We start from the raw sequence: 20,795 nt of genomic DNA, 5'->3' as shown, positions 1-20,795 counted from the left end.
TCTGAAGTTCAGCCTCTTAACACAATGCGCGGCAGTCATGGTGAGATAGGACACCTGCTACCGGTATTCCCTGAGTGGGTAAGGCCTACGTTGCCGACGCCTGATGGCCCCTCTGCGTCTAGGCATGGCTGGCCCTCTCACACAGCGTCTGCGAGCCCTTCGCTCATAATGCTGGAATTGAGGGTTGGAACCCCATGCAGCCCCCATAATAAACTTGCAAACAGTGAAATCACAATGAGTCTAATTTCCAAGCTCTGGCCAGAAGCCAAAAATACCTCTCCTATGTTGTCCCAAATCAGTAAGGTCTGTTCCTTGGTCTCTGTCCAGAAATCCAAAGCACTAAAGTCATTGCAGCAAAATGGCTGGCCTTTATAGTTCAGTCTAAGTGCCCTTTAATTAGCGCTCCCCGAGGCCCGCAGGGCCTCTGCTGCGTTCCAGTTCACAGTTCTTAACAGCGCCACGCCCACATTGGGCGGGCGCCACTGAATTTCCGGTTTGGGGCGCACAAACAGCGTTGCACGACGAAATGATGTCATAAGCTGCGCGCGCAGCTGAGCGGGCGCAAACACTTTGCGCCGGCGCTAAATGTCAACTGAAGTTGGGCATAGGCGCAGATCGGACTGCGCCCGGGCGCTAAGTGCCTAGCGCTGGAAATCCATCCCTCTTAAGGCGTTAACGGCTGGCGAACGCTACTGAATTTCTAGGCCAATGTTCTTAATCGCAGTTGATGCACACTCCAAGTGGCCGGAGGTAATAAAGATGTCCTCCACCACCACGGAAAAAACCATCACAGTATTAAGGACCATATTTGCCAGGAATGGGCTGCCGGAGCAGATATGTTCTGATAATGGACCGCAATTTGTGTCCGAAGAATTCAGAAACTTCTTAAAGAACAATGGGGTAAAGCACTACACGTCCGCCCCATACCATCCCGCCACCAATGGATTGGCTGAAAGGTTTGTCCAGACCTTCAAGAAGGCCATCAAGGCCATGGGTAATGAAGACATAAAACTTCAGCACAAGGTGGATAACTTCTTATTTGCATATAGGAATGCAACGCATATGGTTACTAACCAAACTCCCGCCATGGTGTTCTACAATCGAAACCTAAGATGCCGGCTGGATTTGGTCAAGGCCAACATCCGAAGGGACGTGGAGAACCAGCAGTTTCAGGGCATGAATGAAAGGCCAACTAGGGCCTTCCAGATAGGCCAACCGGTTTTGGCCCGGGACTACCGTACCGAGAAATGGCAGCCTGGAACTATCTGCACATGATTAGGACCACTGATGTATACCGTGGACATCGGAGACAGCATAATAAGGCGCCATGCTGACCAAATCATCAAGTCATCCGAAAAGGGACAACCTACACCACCACTCTATACATCTAATGATGAAGTAGAGATACCCATATCTACCTCCGATCCGGTGATACTGGAGCCCGATGAACCCGACACTGGCCTTCAAGCAGAATCAGCCTTGCCAGAAGAACCTACTACACCACCAGAAACTACTACACCCCCGAGGCGTTATCCGGACCGAGTCAGGAAGCCTCCTGAGAGACTAACTTATAATTAATTAATACAGCAATGTATATTATTTTGCATATAACATGTAATTAATAATTACTTAAAATATGATGTACTAGTTAGCTAGAAGGGGAGGAATTGTGGTGTATGTGCCTTTAAGAGCCCCAGGTGTGCGTAATGCCGGTAATTGCCACTTGGGCTATTTAAGCCTGTGTATTGTGTATATCCTTTAGAAACCCCCCCCCAGACTTGCTTAGTAAATACCTATGAACCAACTCCTGTCTTCAGTGTCTTTATCTACACACGGACACTGCAGTGAACCTGTGGAATTCTCTGCCACAGAGGGCGGTGGAGGCCAGTTCATTAAATATATTCAAGAAGGAGTTGGATATATTTCTTAAGGCTAAGGGGATCAAGGGATATGGGGAGAAGGCAGGGACAGGGTACTGAATTTGGATGATCAGCCATGATCTCATTGAATGGCGGAGCAGGCTCGAGGGGCCGAATGGCCTACTCCTGCTCCTATCTTCTATGTTTTTACTAGTAAACCCTCCCGCGAGGATATCGGTCCCGTTCCCGTTGAGGTGCAACCCATCCGGCTTGTAGAGGTCCCACCTCCCCCTGAAACGGTTCCAATTCCTCAGGAATCTAAAGCCCTCCCTCCTACACCATCTCTCCAGCCACGCATTCATCTGCTCTACCTTTCTATTTCTGTACTCACTGGCACGTGGCACTGGTACTAATCTACAGATTACTACCTTTGAGGTCCTACTTTTTAACCTCTTTCCTAGCTCCCTAAACTCTGCCTGCAGGACCTCTTTCTACCTATGTTGTTGGTACCGATATGGACCACGACCTCTGGCTGTTCACCCTCCCCCCTCAGAATGCCCTGCAGCCGGTGACATCCTTGACCCTGGAACCAGGGAGGCAACATACCGGCCTTGAGTCACGTCTGCGGCTGCAGAAACGCCCGTCTGCTCCCCTAACTATTGAATCCCCTATCACTATTGCTCTCCCTCTCCTCTTTCCCCCCGCCCCTGTGCAGCTGAGCCTTCCATGGTGCTGTGGACTTGGCTCTGGCTGCACTCCCCATAGGAACCGTCGCCCCCACCAGTACTCAGCACCGAATACTGGTTGGTGAGCAAGATGGGCTCAGGGGACTCCTGCACAACCTGCCTGGTCCTCCTCTTCTGTCTGATGGTCACCCATTCCCCCTCTGCCTGCACACTCTTCAGCTGCGGGGTGACCACCTCCCGAAACGTGCTATCCACGTAGCTCTCAGCCTCGCGGATGCACAGCGGTGACTGCAGCCGCCGCTCAAGCTCCGTAACCCGGTGCTCGAGCTGCTGTAGCTAGCGAGACTTCCCGCACATGTCGTCGCCCAGACCACGGTAGGTGTCCAGGACTTCCCACATGGCACAGGATGTGCATTCCATGGGTGTGAGCTGCCCTGCCATACCTCTAATTTAAGAAGTCACACAACACCAGGTTATAGTCCAACAGTTTTATTTGAAATCACAAGCTTTCGGAGTGCTGCTCCTTCATCAGGTGAAGTGGAGAGATGCATAAAGACACAGCTTATATAGTCAGAGAATAATGTCAGATGTTTACAGGTAATCTTTCTAACTGCCATTTATCACACCTCGGCAGAGAGATAATCACAGCAATCAAAGGTGTGAATGGTGTCCAAACAGGTCAGTCAGGAAAACATTACATCAAAGAACAATGAGGTGGGGTCACAAGGGGTCAAATGTTGCAGATGTTGGGATCTGTATGAAAAACAAAAAACAGCCAAAAAAACTTTTTTGTTGCTGGAAATCACAGCAGGTCCGGCCGCATCTGTATAGAGAGAACAAGCCAATGACGACTCGAGTCTGGATGACCCTACGTCAGGTGGGGTTACATGTAGCGTGACATGACCCCAAGATCCCGGTTGAGGCCGTCCTCATGAGTGCGGAACTTGGCTATCAGTTTCTGCTCGACGATTTTGCGTTGTCGTGTGTCTCGAAGGCCGCCGTTGTGTGACTTCTTACATTTCTCCACCCCAGTCCAACACCGGCATCTCCACACCATACCTCTAATTAACAGACTATTTACTAACCTAGCTGGAATAAACTTAAAACTTTAAGAAAGCCAAGTATAAACACTTACCAGCGACTCACCAATTAGCTCCCTCCCCTTGTGCTGACATCACTGTTTGACTTCTGACGTCACACTTTCAAAATTCTGCCGGTGCCGAGTTGGTACCGCTGCCGGCGCCTCGCCATTCCTCCTGGGTCCGCTCTGCCGCTGCTGCTGTGGGGCATACCTGCGCCTCAGCCTAGCTTTATGTGCTCGAGTCCCTGGAGTGGGACTATGAACCCACAACCTTCTACATAGAAACATAGAAGATAGGAGCAGGAGTAGGCCATTCGGCCCCTCGAGCCTGCTCCGCCATTCAATGAGATCATGGCTGATCATCCAAATTCAGTACCCTGTCCCTGCTTTCTCCCCATACCCCTTGATCCCTTTAGCCTTAAGAAATATATCTAACTCCTTCTTGAATATATTTAATGAATTGGCCTCTACTGCCTTCTGTGGCAGAGAATTCCACAGGTTCACCACTCTCTGGGTGAAGAAATTCCTCCTCATTTCTGTCCTAAATGGCTTACCCCTTATCCTTAGACTGTGACCCCTGGTCCTGGACTCCCCGACCATCGGGAACATCACATCCTTCCTGCCAGAATTTTGTAAGTTTCAATGAGATCCCCTCTCATTCTTTTAAACTCCAGTGAGTACAAGCCCAATTGACCCAATCTCTCCTCATACGTCATTCCTGCCATCCCAGGTATCAGTCTGGTGAATCTTCGCTGAACTCCCTCCATGGCAAGAACATCCTTCCTCAGATAAGGCGACCAAAACTGCACACAATACTCAAGGTGTGGTCTCACCAAGGCCCTGTACAACTGCAGCAAGACATCCTTGTTCCTGTACTCAAATCCTCTCGCTACGAAGGCCAACATACCATTTGCCTTCTTAACCGCCTGCTGCACCTGCATGCTTACCTTCAGTGACTGGTGCACAAGGACACCCAGGTCTTGTCGCACTTCCCCTTCTCCCAATCTATTGCCGTTCAGATAATAATCTGCCTTCCTGTTTTTGACACCAAAGTGGATAACCTCTGACTTCTGACTCAGAGGCGAGTGTGCTACCCACTGAGCGTTAATGTCGATCAAGAACAGCAGTGGTCCCAGTACTGAACCCTGGGGAACGCCACTGTATACCTCCCTCCAGACCGAGAAACAGCCATTCACCACAACACAGGACTGAGAGGAGGGGAAATGTCTTCACTCAGAGGGTGGTGAACCTGTGGAATTCTCTACCACAGAAGGCTGTGGAGGCCAAGTCACTGAATATATTTAAGAAGGAGATAGATAGATTTCTGGACACAAAAGGCATCAGGGGTATGGGGAGAGAGCGGGAATATGGTATTGAGATAGAGGGTCAGCCATGATCATATTGAATAGCGGAGCAGGCTCAAAGGGCCGAATCCTGCTCCTATTTTCTAAGTGTGGTCTAAGTGTGCACAGTTCTGGTCCGGGGAACTATAGACCAGTCAGCTTAGCATTGGTGGTAGGAAAAATAATGGAATCCCTACTGAAGGAGAAAAGAGAAGAACATCTAGAAATCAAAAATAGAGAGAGGTTGGGATAGAGAGAGAGAGAGAGAGAGAGAGAGGGGTTGGGATAGAGAGGTTGGGAGAGAGGGAGAAAGGTTGGGATAGAGAGGGGTTGGGATAGGGAGATAGAGAGAGGTTGGGATGAAGAGAGAGAGGTTGGGATAGAGAGAGGTTGGGATGAAGAGAGAGAGGTTGGGATAGAGAGAGGTTGGGATGAAGAGAGAGGTTGGGATAGAGAGAGGTTGGGATGAAGAGAGGGGTTGGGATAGAGAGATAGAGAGAGGTTGAGATGGAGAGAGGGGTTGGGATAGAGAGATAGAGAGAGGTTGAGATGGAGAGAGGGGTTGGGATGAAGAGAGGGGTTGGGATAGAGAGAGAGAGAGAGGCTGGGATGAAGAGGGGTTGGGATAGAGAGAGAGAGGCTGGGATGAAGAGAGAGGGGTTGGGATAGAGAGAGGCTGGGATGAAGAGGGGTTGGGATAGAGAGAGAGAGGCTGGGATGAAGAGGGGTTGGGATAGAGAGGCTGGGATGAAGAGAGAGGGGTTGGGATAGAGAGAGAGAGAGAGGCTGGGATGAAGAGAGAGGGGTTGGGATAGAGAGAGAGAGAGGCTGGGATGAAGAGAGAGGGGTTGGGATAGAGAGATAGAGAGAGAGAGGCTGGGATGAAGAGAAAGGGGTTGGGATAGAGAAAGAGAGGTTGGGATGAAGAGAGAGGGGTTGGGATAGATAGAGAGAGAGAGAGAGGTTGGGATGAAGAGAGAGAGGGGTTGGGATAGAGAGAGAGAGGGAGGTTGGGATAGAGAGAGGGGTTGGGATAGAGAGGGGTTGGGATAGAGAGATAGAGAGAGAGGGAGGTTGGGATAGAGAGGTTGAGATGGATAGAGAGGTTGGGATGAAGAGGGGTTGGGATAGAGAGACAGAGAGAGAGGTTGGGATGAAGAGAGAGAGGTTGAGATAGAGAGAGAGAGGGAGGTTGGGATGCAAAAGGCATCAAGGGGTATGGGGAGAGAGCGGGAATATGGTATTGAGATAGAGGGTCAGCCATGGTCGTATTGAATGGCGGAGCAGGCTCGAAGGGCCGAATGGCCGACTCCTGCTCCTATTTTTCTATGTTTCTAACTCTCTTGTTTTCTATCCTTTAGACAATTTTTGTATTGGTGCTGCAACTGCCCCCCTTTTATCCCATGGGCTTGTTAGCAAAATCGAAGCCCATTATGTGTGACACTTTATCAAATGCCTGTTGGAAGTCCACATACATAACATCAACTGCACTGCCCTCATCCGCCCTCTCCGTTACCTCATCAGAAAACTCGGGTTTGTCAAACACGATTTGCCTTCAACAAATCCGTGCCGGCTCTCCTTTATTAGTCCAAGCTTGATTTTAAAAAAAATATTGATTCATTCATTTATTGCCCATCCCTAATTGCCTGAGTGACTCGCTCGGCCATTTCAGGGGGCAGTTAAGAGTCAACCACATTGCTGTGGGTCTGGAGTCACATACCGGCCAGACCGGGTAAGGGCGGCAGATTTCCCTCCCTAAAGGACATTGGTGAACGGTAGTTTCATGGTCACCCCATTACTGATACTAGCTTTTTATTCCAGGTTTATTTAATTAACTGAATTTAAATTTTTCCAGCTGCCGTGGTGGGATTTGAACTCTTGTCGCTGGATTACTAGTCCAGTGATATTACCACTATGCTGGGAGTGGGCCTTTGGCGTAGCGGTAGCATCCCCGCCGCTGGGCCAGAAGGTGTAGGGTTTCGAACCCCGCTCCAGACAGTCCCAGCAAGTGGAGTCGGAGCTCCGGCTCTAAATTCTGGGTTGACATCCAGCGGGATACTTGCGTCCGTGGGTGTGGGTGGCCCCCCACCACCCCCCCCCTTCGTATGGGTTGTGGGAGCCCGTAAAACCCTCCCGCCATAGGACTAACCACCCTAATGGCTGGTACGAAGATGGTTACGGTCACGGAAGGAGCGTTAATCGCGGCCAGAAATTCCCCAAAGGTTAGTACCTGGAGGGGTGACCATCAGGGAAGACCAGGTGCAGAAGGTCACGGAAGGAGCCCCGAGGAGGGGCGGCTGGTGAGAAGGTCACGGAAGGAGCCCCGGGAGGGGCGGCTGGTGAGCAGGCCCGGGCGTTGGGCTGAAGATTGTCGGACAGGAGGAATGGTGGAAATGGAATGGCGGCGCGCACAGACGCAGCGGCTTTGCTTCTCCCAGGACGGTGCTATTTACATTTAATGTTAATGTTATTTGTACTGGACTCATGGGAGCTTGCAAGATCACATTTCGTTGTTCATGTACTTGTGCATTGTACAATGACAATAAAGTTGAATTATTATTATTATTATTATGCTACCGTTGTCGAAGTGGCTGTTAATTTTCTCCCAGGTTATTGTTTCTAAAAGCTTCCCCCACCGCCGATGTTAAACTGACCGGCCTGTAGTTGCCGGGTTTGTCCCTCTCCCCGTTTTTGAACAGGGGTGTAACATTTGCAATCCTCCATTCCTCTGCAATCGCCCCTGTATCGGTGGAGGATTGGGAGATTGTGGCCAGAACCTCCGCAATTTCGACCCTATCTTCCCTCGGCAACCTCGGATGCATCCCATCCAGGCCGGGTGACTTATCCACTTCAAGTACTGCCAGCCTTTCTAGTACGTAAGAAATCGGAGCTGGGGTCGGCCATTTGGCCCTTCGAGCCTGCTCCGCCATACATCAAGATCATGGCTGATCTTCGACCGTATCTCCATCTATCCCCATATCCCTGTAATTCCCTTCGTTCCCAAAGATCTATCGATCTCAGTCTTGAATATACTCAACGACGGAGCCTCCACGCCCCCTGGAGTAGAGAATTCCAAAGATTCACCACCCTCTGAGTGAAGACATTCCTCCTCTTAATCTATTTTTATCTCAACAACCTCCTCATTTAACATAGAAACATAGAAGATAGGAGCAGGAGTAGGCCATTCGACCCCTCGAGCCTGCTCCGCCATTCAATGAGATCATGGCTGATCATCCAAACTCAGTACCCTGTCCCTGCCTTCTCCCCATATCCCTTGATCCCTTTAGCCTTAAGAAATATATCTAACTTCTTCTTGAATATATTTAATGAATTGGCCTCAACTGCCTTCTGTGGTAGAGAATTCCACAGGTTCACCACTCTCTGGGTGAAGAAATTCCTCATCTCTGTCCACGGTGGCATAGTGGTTAGCACTGTTGCCTCGCAGCGCCAAGGACCCGGGTTCAAATCCGGCCTCGGGTGACTGTGCAAACTCCACACAGACATTCTCCCCGTGTTTGCGTGGGTTTCCTCCCACAGTCCAAAGATGTGCGGGTTAGGTTGATTGGCCATGATAAAAAATTGGCCCTTAGTGTTAGGGGGGATTAAATATGCGGGGTTACGGCTTGGGTGGGATGGCTGTCGGTGTAGGGACCGGGTGCTAGGGTTTGGATGATCAGCCATGATCTTGTTGAATGGCGGAGCAGGCTCGAAGGGCCGAATGGCCTACTCCTGCTCCTAGTTTCTATGTTTCTCTGTCCTAAATGGCTTACCCCTTATCCTTAGACTGTGACCCCTGGTTCTGGACTCCTCGACCATCGGGAACATCCTTCCAGTGTCTAGTTCTGTTAGAATTTTATAAGTTTCAATGAGATCCCCTCTCATTCTTCTAAACTCCAGTGAATATAAGCCCAATCGACCCAATCTCTCCTCATACGTCATTCCTGCCATCCCTGTTATCAGCCTGGTGAATCTTCGCTGCACTCCTGCCATGGCAAGAACGTCCTTCCTCAGATAAGGACATCCTTCCTCAGCAAAGTCCTCTTCCTTGGTAAACACCGATGTAAAGTACAGGAAACTTTGCGATATCCGGCACCGACGGGACCGAGCTGCTACCGTTAGATCAAAACTTCCGGATAGACCAGCGCTAATGTTGAAGGAGATGGAGGTTTTCATCTCCGTATCTGACGACAAACACTGTTGCTTAGCAACAGCTTGTAAACACTCGGCCCATACCTTGGAAGCGTCTCTGAAGCTGTTGCTAAGCTACAGAGACGCTTTCCACAGTCTGACTGTTTAAAAAAAATGCTAGGGGAAGAAAAAAAAAACCTAACAAAATGGCTGCTGATTTCTGCCGTTAGATCGAGGTTTCCGGGCATACAACCTCCGGATAAACCAAAGTTTCCTGTACTCATTTAGTTCCTAAGCCGTGCCTTCTGCCTTCGTCATCTAGGGGGCTCTGGCTTTGGTTGCCCTCCCTTTCTCCCTGGTGGGAATGTACCTAGACTGTACCCAAACCATCTCCTCTTCAAAGGCCGCCGGTTGCTCCATTACATTTCTGCCCGCCAGTCTTTTGACTCCAATTTAACCGGGCCAGATCCCTCCTCAATTTGCCGATTGCTCCTTGTCCTTCTCCGTAACTAATCTAAACCTTATGATGCTATGATCACTATTCCCATGATCCCGAGAATATCTCGCAGAGGTCCACTCTTGCCCTGACACATCAGCACCTCTCCCAGTCACGCCACCACTGGGATACTGAACTCTCTCTCGTTCATCGATTCAGACAACACACGGCATCAGGAGCAGCTACAAATGCTTTTATTACTGAATATCAGGAAAAGTACAGGCATCGAGAGGGTCACTGATAGAATCACGGAGCCCGTCCGGGATCGCAGACAGTCGGTTTCTGTGCATCCGGGATCACGGTGAAATCGGCGCTCCCGGCCTCAGTTTATCTGGGATCACGGTGAAATCGGCGCTCCCGGTCTCCGGGATCGGGGGAATCAGTACTCCCGGTCTCAGTTTATCTGGGATCACGGGGAATCTACACTCCTGGTCTCCATGTATCCGGGATCGGGGGAATCAGCATTTCCGGTCTCAGTTTATCCAGGATCACGGGGGAATCTACACTCCCGGTCTCCATGTATCCGGGATCGGGGGAATCAGCGTTTCCGGTCTCAGTTTATCCAGGATCAGCGCGCTCAGTCTCCGTATATCTGGGTTCAGGGGAATCGGCGTTCTCGGTCTCCGGATATCCGGGTTCAGGGGGAATCGGCGTTCCCGGTCTGTGTATCTGGGTTCAGGGGGAATCGGCACTCCCGGGCTCTGGGTATCCGGGGGAAATCAGCGTTCCCGGTCTCCAGGTATCCGGGTTCAGGGGGAATTGGGGTTCCCGGTCTCCGTGTATCCGGGTTCAGGGGGATTTGGCACTCCCAGTCTCCGGGTTCAGGGGAATCGGCAATCCCGGTCTCCAGGTATCCGGGGAAATCGGGGTTCCCGGTCTCCGGGGGAATCGGCGTTCCCGGTCTCCGGGTATCCGGGCGTCTCACTCAGGAATGTCAATGACCAGATCGTCGTCGCCATCCATTGCGTCATCGTCGCTCCCTTCGCCCGTGTCACTGAACATCTGGTGTGGGACGGTGCTGAGGATGGTGGTGGGCGGCAGCTTGGAGGAGAGCGCGGAGAGGGGGTCGGAGGCAGAGGAGAAAGACATGGCCACAGACCCCGGGTGGCTGGAGTGCAGGGGGACTCGCAGCTAGGGGGCGGGAGGGACAAGAGAGAGAGAGAGAGTGGATTAAACGGAGATATACAGTCCCGACACCCTGTACCGCGTCCCCGCTCTCCTCCCGTACCCCCGGTGCACCCCCCCCAACACCTCTCCTCTCGAACCCGCCTCTCCTCCTACCTTGGATTTCTTGGTTTTTTGTGTCTTTGCTCGCTTCTCTCGCTTCACTTTCTCACACTTGCCCGTCGACCCTCCGCCGGGCCCGGCCGCCCCGGGAGGGGGAGCACTGGAGTAGGACAAATACTCGGCGGGAAACGGGCTGAACGTGGGAGAAGTCATCTAAAAACACCAGGGAATGACACAATGTTAACAATTAGCAATAAACTTCGACCCCACCCATTAACCCCACGCGGGATAGGTCATCTAAAGTTCTCAAGATATTAAGGGGAACTGATAGGGTCGATAGAGAAAAACTATTTCCGCTGGTTGGGGATTCGAGGACCTTTAGGATTAGAGCCAGACCTTTCAGGAGTGAAATTAGGAAACATTTCTACACACAAAGGGGGGTAGAAGTTTGGAACTCTCTTCCGCAAACAGCAATTGATGCTGGGGTCAATTGTTAATTTTAAATCCAAGATTGATAGCTTTGGTTAACAGAAAAGTATTAAGGGATACGGGTCAAAGGCGGGTATCAGATCGCAGATCAGCCACGATCTCATTGAATGGCGGAACAGGCTCGAGGGGCTGAATGGCCTCCTCCTGTTCCAAAAACACCAGGGAATTCAACAAGATTAGAAGTAAACCCCAAGGGCCCCGCCCATTGACCCCGGCCCCAGCCCATTGATCCCGCCCCCCGCCCGTTAACCCCTCCTGCCCGAACACGGTGATACTCACGGAGCTGAGGTACGGGGATTGAGTCGGAGTCGGAGTCGGGGTCTGGGTGTGCGGGAACCCCAGGGCGGGCTGTAGCGAGAGAGACGACGGCGAGGGGGAGGCCGACCCGCCAAGCTGTGGACTCCTCTTCCTGGGGGAGGGAGGAGAGAAACATTGTACTGGTGTGGGATCGGAACAGGGCGTCAATCCCCAGCCCCACCCTGAGCCCCGGTCCTGGCCCCACCCCCAGTCCCACCCCCGACCCCCAGCCCCACCCCAACCCCCACCCCACCCCCCAGCCCTGGTCCGATTCCCCACCCCCAGCACAACTCCCACCCCCACCCCAATCCCACCCCCCCCCACCCGCTGCAACCTGGTGTGGTACTGAGCCCCACACGGAGCAGGAAGATCCCAGGCTCCATGTCCGGCCTGTGCTGAGCTGGCCAATCTCACACCCGGTGTGGTACTGAGCCCCACACACGGGGCAGGAAGATCCCAGGCTCCATCCCCGGCCTGTGCTGAGCTGGCCAATCTCACACCCGGTGTGGTACTGAGCCCCACACACGGGGCAGGAAGATCCCAGGCTCCATCCCCGGCCTGTGCTGAGCTGGCCAATCTCACACCCGGTGTGGTACTGAGCCCCACACACGGGGCAGGAAGATCCCAGGCTCCATGTCCGGCCTGTGCTGAGCTGGCCAATCTCACACCCGGTGTGGTACTGAGCCCCACACACGGGGCAGGAAGATCCCAGGCTCCATCCCCGGCCTGTGCTGAGCTGGCCAATCTCACACCCGGTGTGGTACTGAGCCCCACACGGAGCAGGAAGATCCCAGGCTCCATCCCCGGCCTGTGCTGAGCTGGCCAATCTCACACCCGGTGTGGTACTGAGCCCCACACACAGGGCAGGAAGATCCCAGGCTCCATGTCCGGCCTGTGCTGAGCTGGCCAATCTCACACCCGGTGTGGTACTGAGCCCCACACACGGGGCAGGAAGATCCCAGGCTCCACCCGCCCAGTCAGCGCCTACGGGACAGGTTGTACTGAGGACTGCGGGACTTACTTCTTCACTATGGGGGTGTCCAGGAGTTTCGGACCCTCGCCCTCACTGTTCTCCGACGAGGCCGTTGCGTCTGAATCTGTGAGGAAGAGAAGGTAACGGGGTGAGTCTCAGAGGGAAATCGAATCCAGCGGGGACGTGGGCCAGAGGAGCACGGGAACAGGAGGCCGTCCAGCCCCTCAAACCTGTTACACGGGAACAGGAGGAGGCCATTCAGCCCCTCGAGCCTGTTACACAGGAACAGGAGGCCGTCCAGCCCCTCGAGCCTGTTACACGGGAACAGGAGGAGGCCCATTCAGCCCCTCGAGCCTGTTACACGGGAACAGGAGGAGGCCGTCCAGCCCCTCAAACCTGTTACACAGGAACAGGAGGAGGCCATTCAGCCTCTCGAGCCTGTTACACAGGAACAGGAGGAGGCCCATTCAGCCCCTCGAGCCTGTTACACGGGAACAGGAGGAGGCCCATTCAGCCCCTCGAGCCTGTTACACGGGAACAGGAGGAGGCCGTCCAGCCCCTCAAACCTGTTACACAGGAACAGGAGGAGGCCATTCAGCCCCTCGAGCCTGTTACACGGAAACAGGAGGAGGCCATTCAGCCCCTCGAACCTGTTACACAGGAACAGGAGGAGACCATTCAGCCCCTCGAGCCAGTTACACGGGAACAGGAGGAGGCCATTCAGCCCCTCGAGCCTGTTACACAGGAACAGCAGGAGGCCATTCAGCCCCTCGAGCCTGTTACACAGGAACAGGAGGAGGCCATTCAGCCCCTTGAGCATGTTACACGGGAACAGGAGGAGGCCATTCAGCCCCTTGAGCCTGTTACACAGGAACAGGAGGAGGCCATTCAGCCCCCTCGAGCCTGTTACACAGGAACAGGAGGAGGCCATTCAGTCCCTTGAGCATGTTACACGGGAACAGGAGGAGGCAGTTCAGACCCTCGAACCTGTTACACAGGAACAGGAGGAGGCCATTCAGCCCCTTGAGCCTGTTACACAGGAACAGGAGGAGGCCATTCAGTCCCTTGAGCCTATTACACAGGAACAGGAGGAGGCCATTCAGTCCCTCGAGCCTGTTACACAGGAACAGGAGGAGGCCATTCAGTCCCTTGAGCCTATTACACAGGAACAGGAGGAGGCAGTTCAGTCCCTTGAGCCTGTTACACAGGAACAGGAGGAGGCCATTCAGTCCCTTGAGCCTATTACACAGGAACAGGAGGAGGCCATTCAGTCCCTTGAGCCTGTTACACAGGAACAGGAGGAGGCAGTTCAAACCCTCGAACCTGTTACACAGGAACAGGAGGAGGCCATTCAGTCCCTCGAGCCTGTTACACAGGAACAGGAGGAGGCCATTCAGTCCCTCGAGCCTGTTACACGGGAAGAGGAAGAGGCCGTTCAGCCCCTCGAGCCTGTTACACGGGAACAGGAAGAAGCCATTCAGCCCCTCGAGCCCGTTACACAGGAACAGGAAGAAGCCATTCAGCATCTCGAGCCTGTTACACAGGAACAGGAGGAGTGGGACTTTATCAAAGGCCTTCTGAAAATCCAAATACACCACATCCACTGGTTCCCCCTTATCTATCCTACCAGTTACATCCTCAAAAAACTCCAGTAGGTTTGTCAAACACGATTTCCCTTTCATAAATCCATGTTGACTTTGTCTAATCCCGTTGATATTTTCTAAGTGTCCTGTTATCACATCCTTTATAATAGACTCTAGCATTTTCCCTACTACTGATGTTAGGCTAACCGGTCTGTAGTTCCCTGTTTTCTCTCTCCCTCCTTTTTTAAATAGTGGGGTTATATTTGCCACCCTCCAATCTGCAGGAACTGTTCCATAATCTATAGAATTTTGGAAGATGACAACCAATGCATCCACTGTTTCCATGGCCACCTCTTTTAGTACTCTGGGATGCAGATTATCAGGCCCTGGGGATTTATCAGCTTTCAGTCCCATTCATTTCTCCAGTACTATTTTTTTACTGATACTAATTTCCTTTAATTCCTCCTTCTCACTAGACCCTTGTGAACCTTCTGACTCAGATCATAATAATAATCAACTTTATTGTTATTGTCATTGTCTGGCCACAGGGGATGTACCAGAGGACTGGAGAACAGCTAACGTAGTACCATTATTCAAGAAGGGTAGCAGGGATAAACCAGGGAATTACAGGCCGGTGAGCCTAACATCTGTGGTAGGGAAATTATTGGAAAAAATTCTGAGGGACAAAATTAGTCTCCACTTGGAGAGGCAAGGATTAATCGGGGATAGTCAGCATGGCTTTGTCAAGGGTAAATCATGTCTGACCAATCTGATTGAATTTTTCGAGGGGGTGACTAGGTGTGTGGATGAGGGAAATGCCGTGGATGTGGTTTGCATGGATTTCAGTAAAGCTTTTGACAAAGTCCCGCATAGGAGACTGGTCAAGAAGGTAAGAGCCCATGGGATCCAGGGGGCCTTGGCGCGTTGGATCCTAAACTGGCTGAGTGGCAGGAGGCAGAGGGTGATGGTCGAAGGTTGCTTTTGTGACTGGAAGCCTGTGTCCAGTGGGGTACCTCAGGGATCGGTGCTGGGCCCCTTGCTGTTTGTGATTTACTCTCATACTCTATTTTTCCCCTCTTAATCAATCTCTTGCTCCTTTTTTGCTGAACTCTAAACTGCCCCCAATCCTCAGGCTTGTTATTTTTTCTGGCAACTTTATATGACTCCTCTTTGGATCTAATACTACCCTTAATTTCTTTTGTTAGCCATGGTTGGGCCGCTTTTCCTTTTGTGTTTTTGCGCCAGAAAGGAATGTATAACTGTTGCAATTCATGCATTCGTTCCTTAAATGTTGGCCATTGCCTCTCCACCGTCATGCCTTTTAATGAAGCTCCCCAATCGATCGTAGCCAACTCACTCGTCATACCATCGTAGTTTCCTTTGTTTAGATTTAGGACCCTAGTTTCGGATTGGACTACGGGCGGTTACACCGACAGAGCGGGTGAGCAGACACAGGCTCCTGTTCAGCAATCGCCACAGCGGGAGGGGCTCGGAGCACAGAGGAGAAACTGCCATCCACCGAAAAGCTCCACACTCGGCCCTTCTCCCCCCCGGAGAGAGCTGACCCCCACACAGTGAATCCCAGTATCCTTAGGGAGGGGGTGCGAGAGGCAGAAAGAAGCGCCCAGGAAATAAGAAAATCAGCCACTGTAAAAATATTCCGATTCTCGGCTCTTACCAGAGGAATCTTCATCCACATTTTCGTACTGGAGTAACCGGTCCAAGAGGAAACTGTTGGGGGGGGCGGGGGAGGGGAGAGGAGAATGAGAGAGGGGGAGGGGAGAGGGAGGGGGAGGGGAGAGAGGGGGAGGGGAGAGAGAGGGAGGGGGAGGGGAGAGGGGGAGGGGAGGGAAGAGGAGAGGGGGAGAGGGGGGAGGGGAGGGGGGAGAGGGGAGGAGGGAGAGGGGAGAGGGGAGGGGGGAAGAGGGGAGGGGGAGAGGGGAGGGGGAGGGAGGGGAGAGAGGGGAGGGGAGGGAGGGAGAGAGGAGAGAGGGGAGGGGAGTGAGGGGAGGGGAGAGAGGGGAGGGGGAGAGAGGGGAGGGGAGAGAGGGGAGGGGAGAGAGGGGAGGGGAGGGGAGGGAGGAAGAGAGGGGAGGGGAGAGAGGGGAGGGGAGATAGGGGAGGGGAGAGATGGGAGGGGAGAGAGGGGAGGGGAGAGAGGGGAGGGGAGAGAGGGGAGGGGAGAGAGGGGAGGGGAGAGAGGGGAGGGGAGAGAGGGAGGGGAGAGAGGGGAGAGGGAGAGAGGGGAGAGGGAGAGAGGGGAGGGGAGGGGGGAGAGGGGAGGGGGGAGAGGGGAGGGGGGAGAGGGGAGGGGGAGAGGGGAGGGGAGAGGGGAGGGGAGGGGGAGAGGGAGAGGGGAGAGGGGAGGGGAGGGGAGAGGGGAGGGTGAGAGAGAGGGGAGGGGAGAGAGGGGAGGGGAGGGAGGGGAGAGGAGAGAGGGGAGGGGAGTGAGGGGAGGGGAGAGAGGGGAGGGGAGGGAGGGGAGGGGAGGGAGGGAAGAGAGGGGAGGGGAGAGAGGGGAGGGAGATAGGGGAGGGAGATAGGGGAGGGGAGATAGGGGAGGGGAGAGAGGGGAGGGGAGAGAGGGGAGGGGAGAGAGGGGAGAGGTGAGGGGGGTGAGGGGAGGGGAGGGGAGAGAGGGGAGGGGAGAGAGGGGAGGGGAGAGAGGGGAGGGGAGAGAGGGGAGAGGGAGAGAGGGGAGAGAGAGAGGGGAGGCCATTGAGGGGAGAGGAGGGGTGAGAGGGGGAGAGGGGAGAGAGGGGAGGGGAGAGGGAGGGGAGGGAGAGGGGAGGGGAGAGAGGGGAGGGGAGAGAGGGGAGGGGAGAGAGGGGAGGGAGAGGGGAGAGGGGAGGGGGAGAGAGGGAGGGGGGAGAGGGAGGAGGGGAGAGGGAGGAGGGGAGAGGGAGGGGAAGGGAGGAGGAGGGAGGAGGGGGGGAGAGGGAGGGGAAGGGAGGGAGAGGGAGGGGGAGAGGAGGGGAGAGAGGAAGGGGAGGGGGGAGAGGGAGGGGGGAGAGGGGAGGGGAAGAGGGGAGGGGAAAGAGGGGAGGGGGAGAGAGGGGAGGGGGAGAGAGGGGAGGGGGAGAGGGGGAGGGGGAGAGAGGGGAGGGGGAGAGAGGGAGAGGGGGAGAGAGGGGAGGGGGAGAGAGGGGAGGGGGAGAGAGGCGAGGGGGAGAGAGGGGAGGGGGAGAGAGGGGAGGGGGAGAGAGGGATGGGGAGAGAGGGATGGGGAGAGAGGGATGGGGGAGAGAGGGATGGGGGAGAGAGGGATGGGGGAGAGAGGGATGGGGGAGAGGGGAGGGGGGAGAGGGGAGGGGGAGAGAGGGGAGGGGGAGAGGGGGAGGGGGAGAGAGGGAGTGGGGGAGAGAGGGGAGGGGGAGAGAGGGGAGGGGGAGAGAGGGGATGGGGAGAGAGGGATGGGGAGAGAGGGATGGGGGAGAGGGAGGGGGGAGAGGGGAGGGGGAGAGAGGGGAGGGGGAGAGAGGGGTGGGGAGAGAGGGGTGGGGGAGAGAGGGGTGGTGGAGAGGGGGAGGGGGAGAGAGGGGAGGGGGAGAGAGGGGTGGGGGAGAGAGGGGAGGGGGAGAGAGGGGTGGGGGGAGAGAGGGGAGGGGAGAGAGGGTGGGGGAGAGGGAGGGGGGGAGAGGGAGAGGGGGAGAGAGGGGAGGGGGAGAGAGGGGAGGGGGAGAGAGGGAGGGGGAGAGAGGGGAGGGGGAGAGAGGGGTGGGGGAGAGAGGGGAGGGGGAGAGAGGGGTGGGGGAGAGAGGGGTGGGGAGAGAGGGGAGGGGGAGAGAGGGGAGGGGGAGAGAGGGGAGGGGGAGAGAGGGGAAGGGGGAGAGAGGGGGGGAGAGGGGAGGGGGAGAGAGGGGAGGGAGAGAGGGGAGGGGGAGAGAGGGGAGGGGGAAGAGGGGAGGGGAGAGAGGGGAGGGGGGAGAGGGAGGGGGGTGAGGGGAAGGGGGAGAGAGGGGTGGGGGAGAGAGGGGTGGGGGAGAGAGGGGAGGGGGAGAGAGGGGTGGGGGAGAGAGGGGTGGGGGAGAGAGGGATGGGGGAGAGAGGGGAGGGGGAGAGAGGGGTGGGGGAGAGGGGAGGGGGAGAGAGGGGTGGGGGAGAGAGGGGAGGGGGAGAGAGGGGAGGGGGAGAGAGGGGAGGGGGAGAGAGGGGGGGAGAGGGGAGGGGGGAGAGAGGGGAGGGGGAGAGAGGGGAGGGGGAGAGAGGGGAGGGGGAGAGAGGGGTGGGGGAAGAGAGGGGAGGGGGAGAGAGGGGTGGGGGAGAGAGGGGTGGGGAGAGAGGGGAGGGGGAGAGAGGGGAGGGGGAGAGAGGGGAGGGGGAGAGAGGGGGGGAGAGGGGAGGGGGAGAGAGGGGAGGGGGAGAGAGGGGAGGGGGAAGAGAGGGGAGGGGAGAGAGGGGAGGGGGGAGAGGGAGGGGGGAGAGGGGAGGGGGAGAGAGGGGTGGGGGAGAGAGGGGAGGGGGGAGAGAGGGGTGGGGGAGAGAGGGATGGGGGAGAGAGGGATGGGGGAGAGAGGGGAGGGGGAGAGAGGGGAGGGGGAGAGAGGGGTGGGGGAGAGAGGGGTGGGGGGAGAGAGGGGAGGGGGAGAGAGGGTGGGGGAGAGAGGGGGAGGGGGAGAGAGGGGTGGGGGAGAGAGGGGTGGGGGAGAGAGGGGAGGGGGAGAGAGGGAGTGGGGGAGAGAGGGGGAGGGGGAGAGAGGGGAGGGGGGGAGAGGGAGGGGGGGAGAGAGGGGTGGGGGAGAGAGGGGTGGGGGAGAGAGGGGTGGTGGGGGAGAGAGGGGAGGGGGGGAGAGGGAGGGGGAGAGAGGGGAGGGGGAGAGAGGGGTGGGGGAGAGAGGGGTGGGGGAGAGGGGGAGGGGGAGAGAGGGGAGGGGGGGAGAGGGAGGGGAGAGAGGGGAGGGGGAGAGAGGGGTGGGGGAGAGAGGGGTGGGGAGAGAGAGGGGAGGGGGAGAGGAGGGAGGGGGAGAGAGGGATGGGGGAGAGAGGGATGGGGGAGAGAGGGGAGGGGGAGTGAGGGATGGGGGAGAGAGGGATGGGGGAGAGAGGGATGGGGAGAGAGGGGAGGGGAGAGAGAGGGGTGGGGGAGAGAGGGGTGGGGGAGAGAGGGATGGGGGGAGAGAGGGGTGGGGGAGAGAGGGGAGGGGGAGAGAGGGGAGGGGAGAGAGGGGTGTGGGGAGAGAGGGGAGGGGGACGAGAGGGATGGGGGAGAAGAGGGGAGGGGGAGAGAGGGAGGGGGGAGAGGGAGGGGGGGAGAGGGGAGGGGGGAGAGGGGGGGGAGAGAGGGGAGGGGGAGAGAGGGAGGGGGGGAGAGGGGAGGGGGAGAGAGGGGTGGGGGAGAGAGGGGTGGGGAGAGAGGGGAGGGGGAGAGAGGGATGGGGGAGAGAGGGATGGGGGAGAGAGGGGAGGGGGAGAGAGGGATGGGGGAGAGAGGGGAGGGGGAGAGAGGGAGGGGGGAGAGGGAGGGGGGAGAGGGGAGGGGGGTGAGAGGGGGGGAGGAGAGAGGGGAGGGGGAGAGAGGGGAGGGGGAGAGAGGGGAGGGGGGAGAGGGGAGGGGGAGAGAGAGGGGTGGGGGAGAGCGGGGTGGGGAGAGAGGGGAGGGGGAGAGAGGGAGGGGGAGAGAGGGGTGGGGGAGAGAGGGGAGGGGGGAGAGGGAGGGGGAGAGAGGGGAGGGAGAGAGAGGGGAGGGGAGAGAGGGGAGGGGGAGAGAGGGGGGGGGAGAGAGGGAGGGGGAGAGAGGGGAGGGGGGAGAGGGGAGGGGGAGAGAGGGGAGGGGGAGAGAGGGGAGGGGCGAGAGAGGGGAGGGGGAGAGAGGGGAGGGGGATGAGAGGGGTGGGGGAGAGGGGAGGGGAGAGAGGGGTGGGGGAGAGGGGAGGGGGAGAGAGGGGAGGGGGAGAGAGGGGAGGGGGGAGAGGGGGGAGAGGGAGGGGAGAGAGGGATGGGGGAGAGAGGGAGGGGGAGAGAGAGGGTGGGGGAGGAGAGAGGGGTGGGGGAGAGAGGGGTGGGGAGAGAGAGGGGTGGGGGAGAGAGGGGTGGGGGAGAGAGGGGTGGGGAGAGAGGGGAGGGGGAGAGAGGGGAGGGGGAGAGAGAGGGGAGGGGGAGAGAGGGGAGGGGGAGAGAGGGGAGGGGAGAGAGAGGGGAGGGGGAGAGAGGGGAGGGGGAGAGAGGGGAGGGGGAGAGAGGGGTGGGGGAGAGAGGGTGGGGGGAGAGAGGGGTGGGGGAGAGAGGGGAGGGGGAAGAGAGGGGTGGGGGAGAGAGGGTGTGGGGAGAGAGGGATGGGGGAGAGAGGGATGGGGGAGAGAGGGGGGGGAGAGAGGGGAGGGGGAAGAGAGGGGAGGGGGAGAGAGGGGAGGGGGAAGAGAGGGATGGGGACGAGAGGGGAGGGGGAGAGATGGGTGGGGGAGAGAGGGGAGGGGGAGAGAGGGGACGGGGGAGAGAGGGGTGGGGGGAGAGAGGGGAGGGGGAGAGAGGAGGAGGGGGGAGAGGGGGAGGGGGAGAGAGGGGTGGGGAGAGAGGGGAGGGGGAGAGAGGGTGTGGGGGATGAGAGGGGAGGGGGAGAGAGGGGTGGGGGAGAGAGGGTTGGGGGAAGAGAGGGGAGGGGGAGAGAGGGGAGGGGGAGAGAGGGGAGGGGAGAGA

At 56.8% G+C, this 20,795-nt stretch overlaps 1 protein-coding gene across 1 annotated transcript; it reads right to left on the bottom strand.

The window, feature by feature from the left end:
• Window positions 1-9,765: 9,765 nt before the first annotated feature.
• On the bottom strand, window positions 9,766-15,916 carry ino80e (INO80 complex subunit E; the record flags this gene model as incomplete). Its single annotated transcript, XM_085974231.1, has 5 exons — window positions 9,766-10,724; window positions 10,875-11,033; window positions 11,589-11,718; window positions 12,628-12,703; window positions 15,841-15,916. Coding segments are annotated over 5 exons (651 nt in total), but the record flags the coding sequence as incomplete, so codon positions are not given.
• Window positions 15,917-20,795: the final 4,879 nt, after the last annotated feature.

Source organism: Somniosus microcephalus, unplaced genomic scaffold (genome assembly GCF_052327205.1).
Source record: "Somniosus microcephalus isolate GS21.2 unplaced genomic scaffold, FLI_Smic_1.0 unresolved_chr1, whole genome shotgun sequence".
In the NCBI taxonomy this organism is placed as follows: Eukaryota; Metazoa; Chordata; class Chondrichthyes; order Squaliformes; family Somniosidae; genus Somniosus; species Somniosus microcephalus.
Note: the sequence above shows the minus strand (reverse complement) of the source record. Positions and strands in the feature narration are given on the sequence as shown.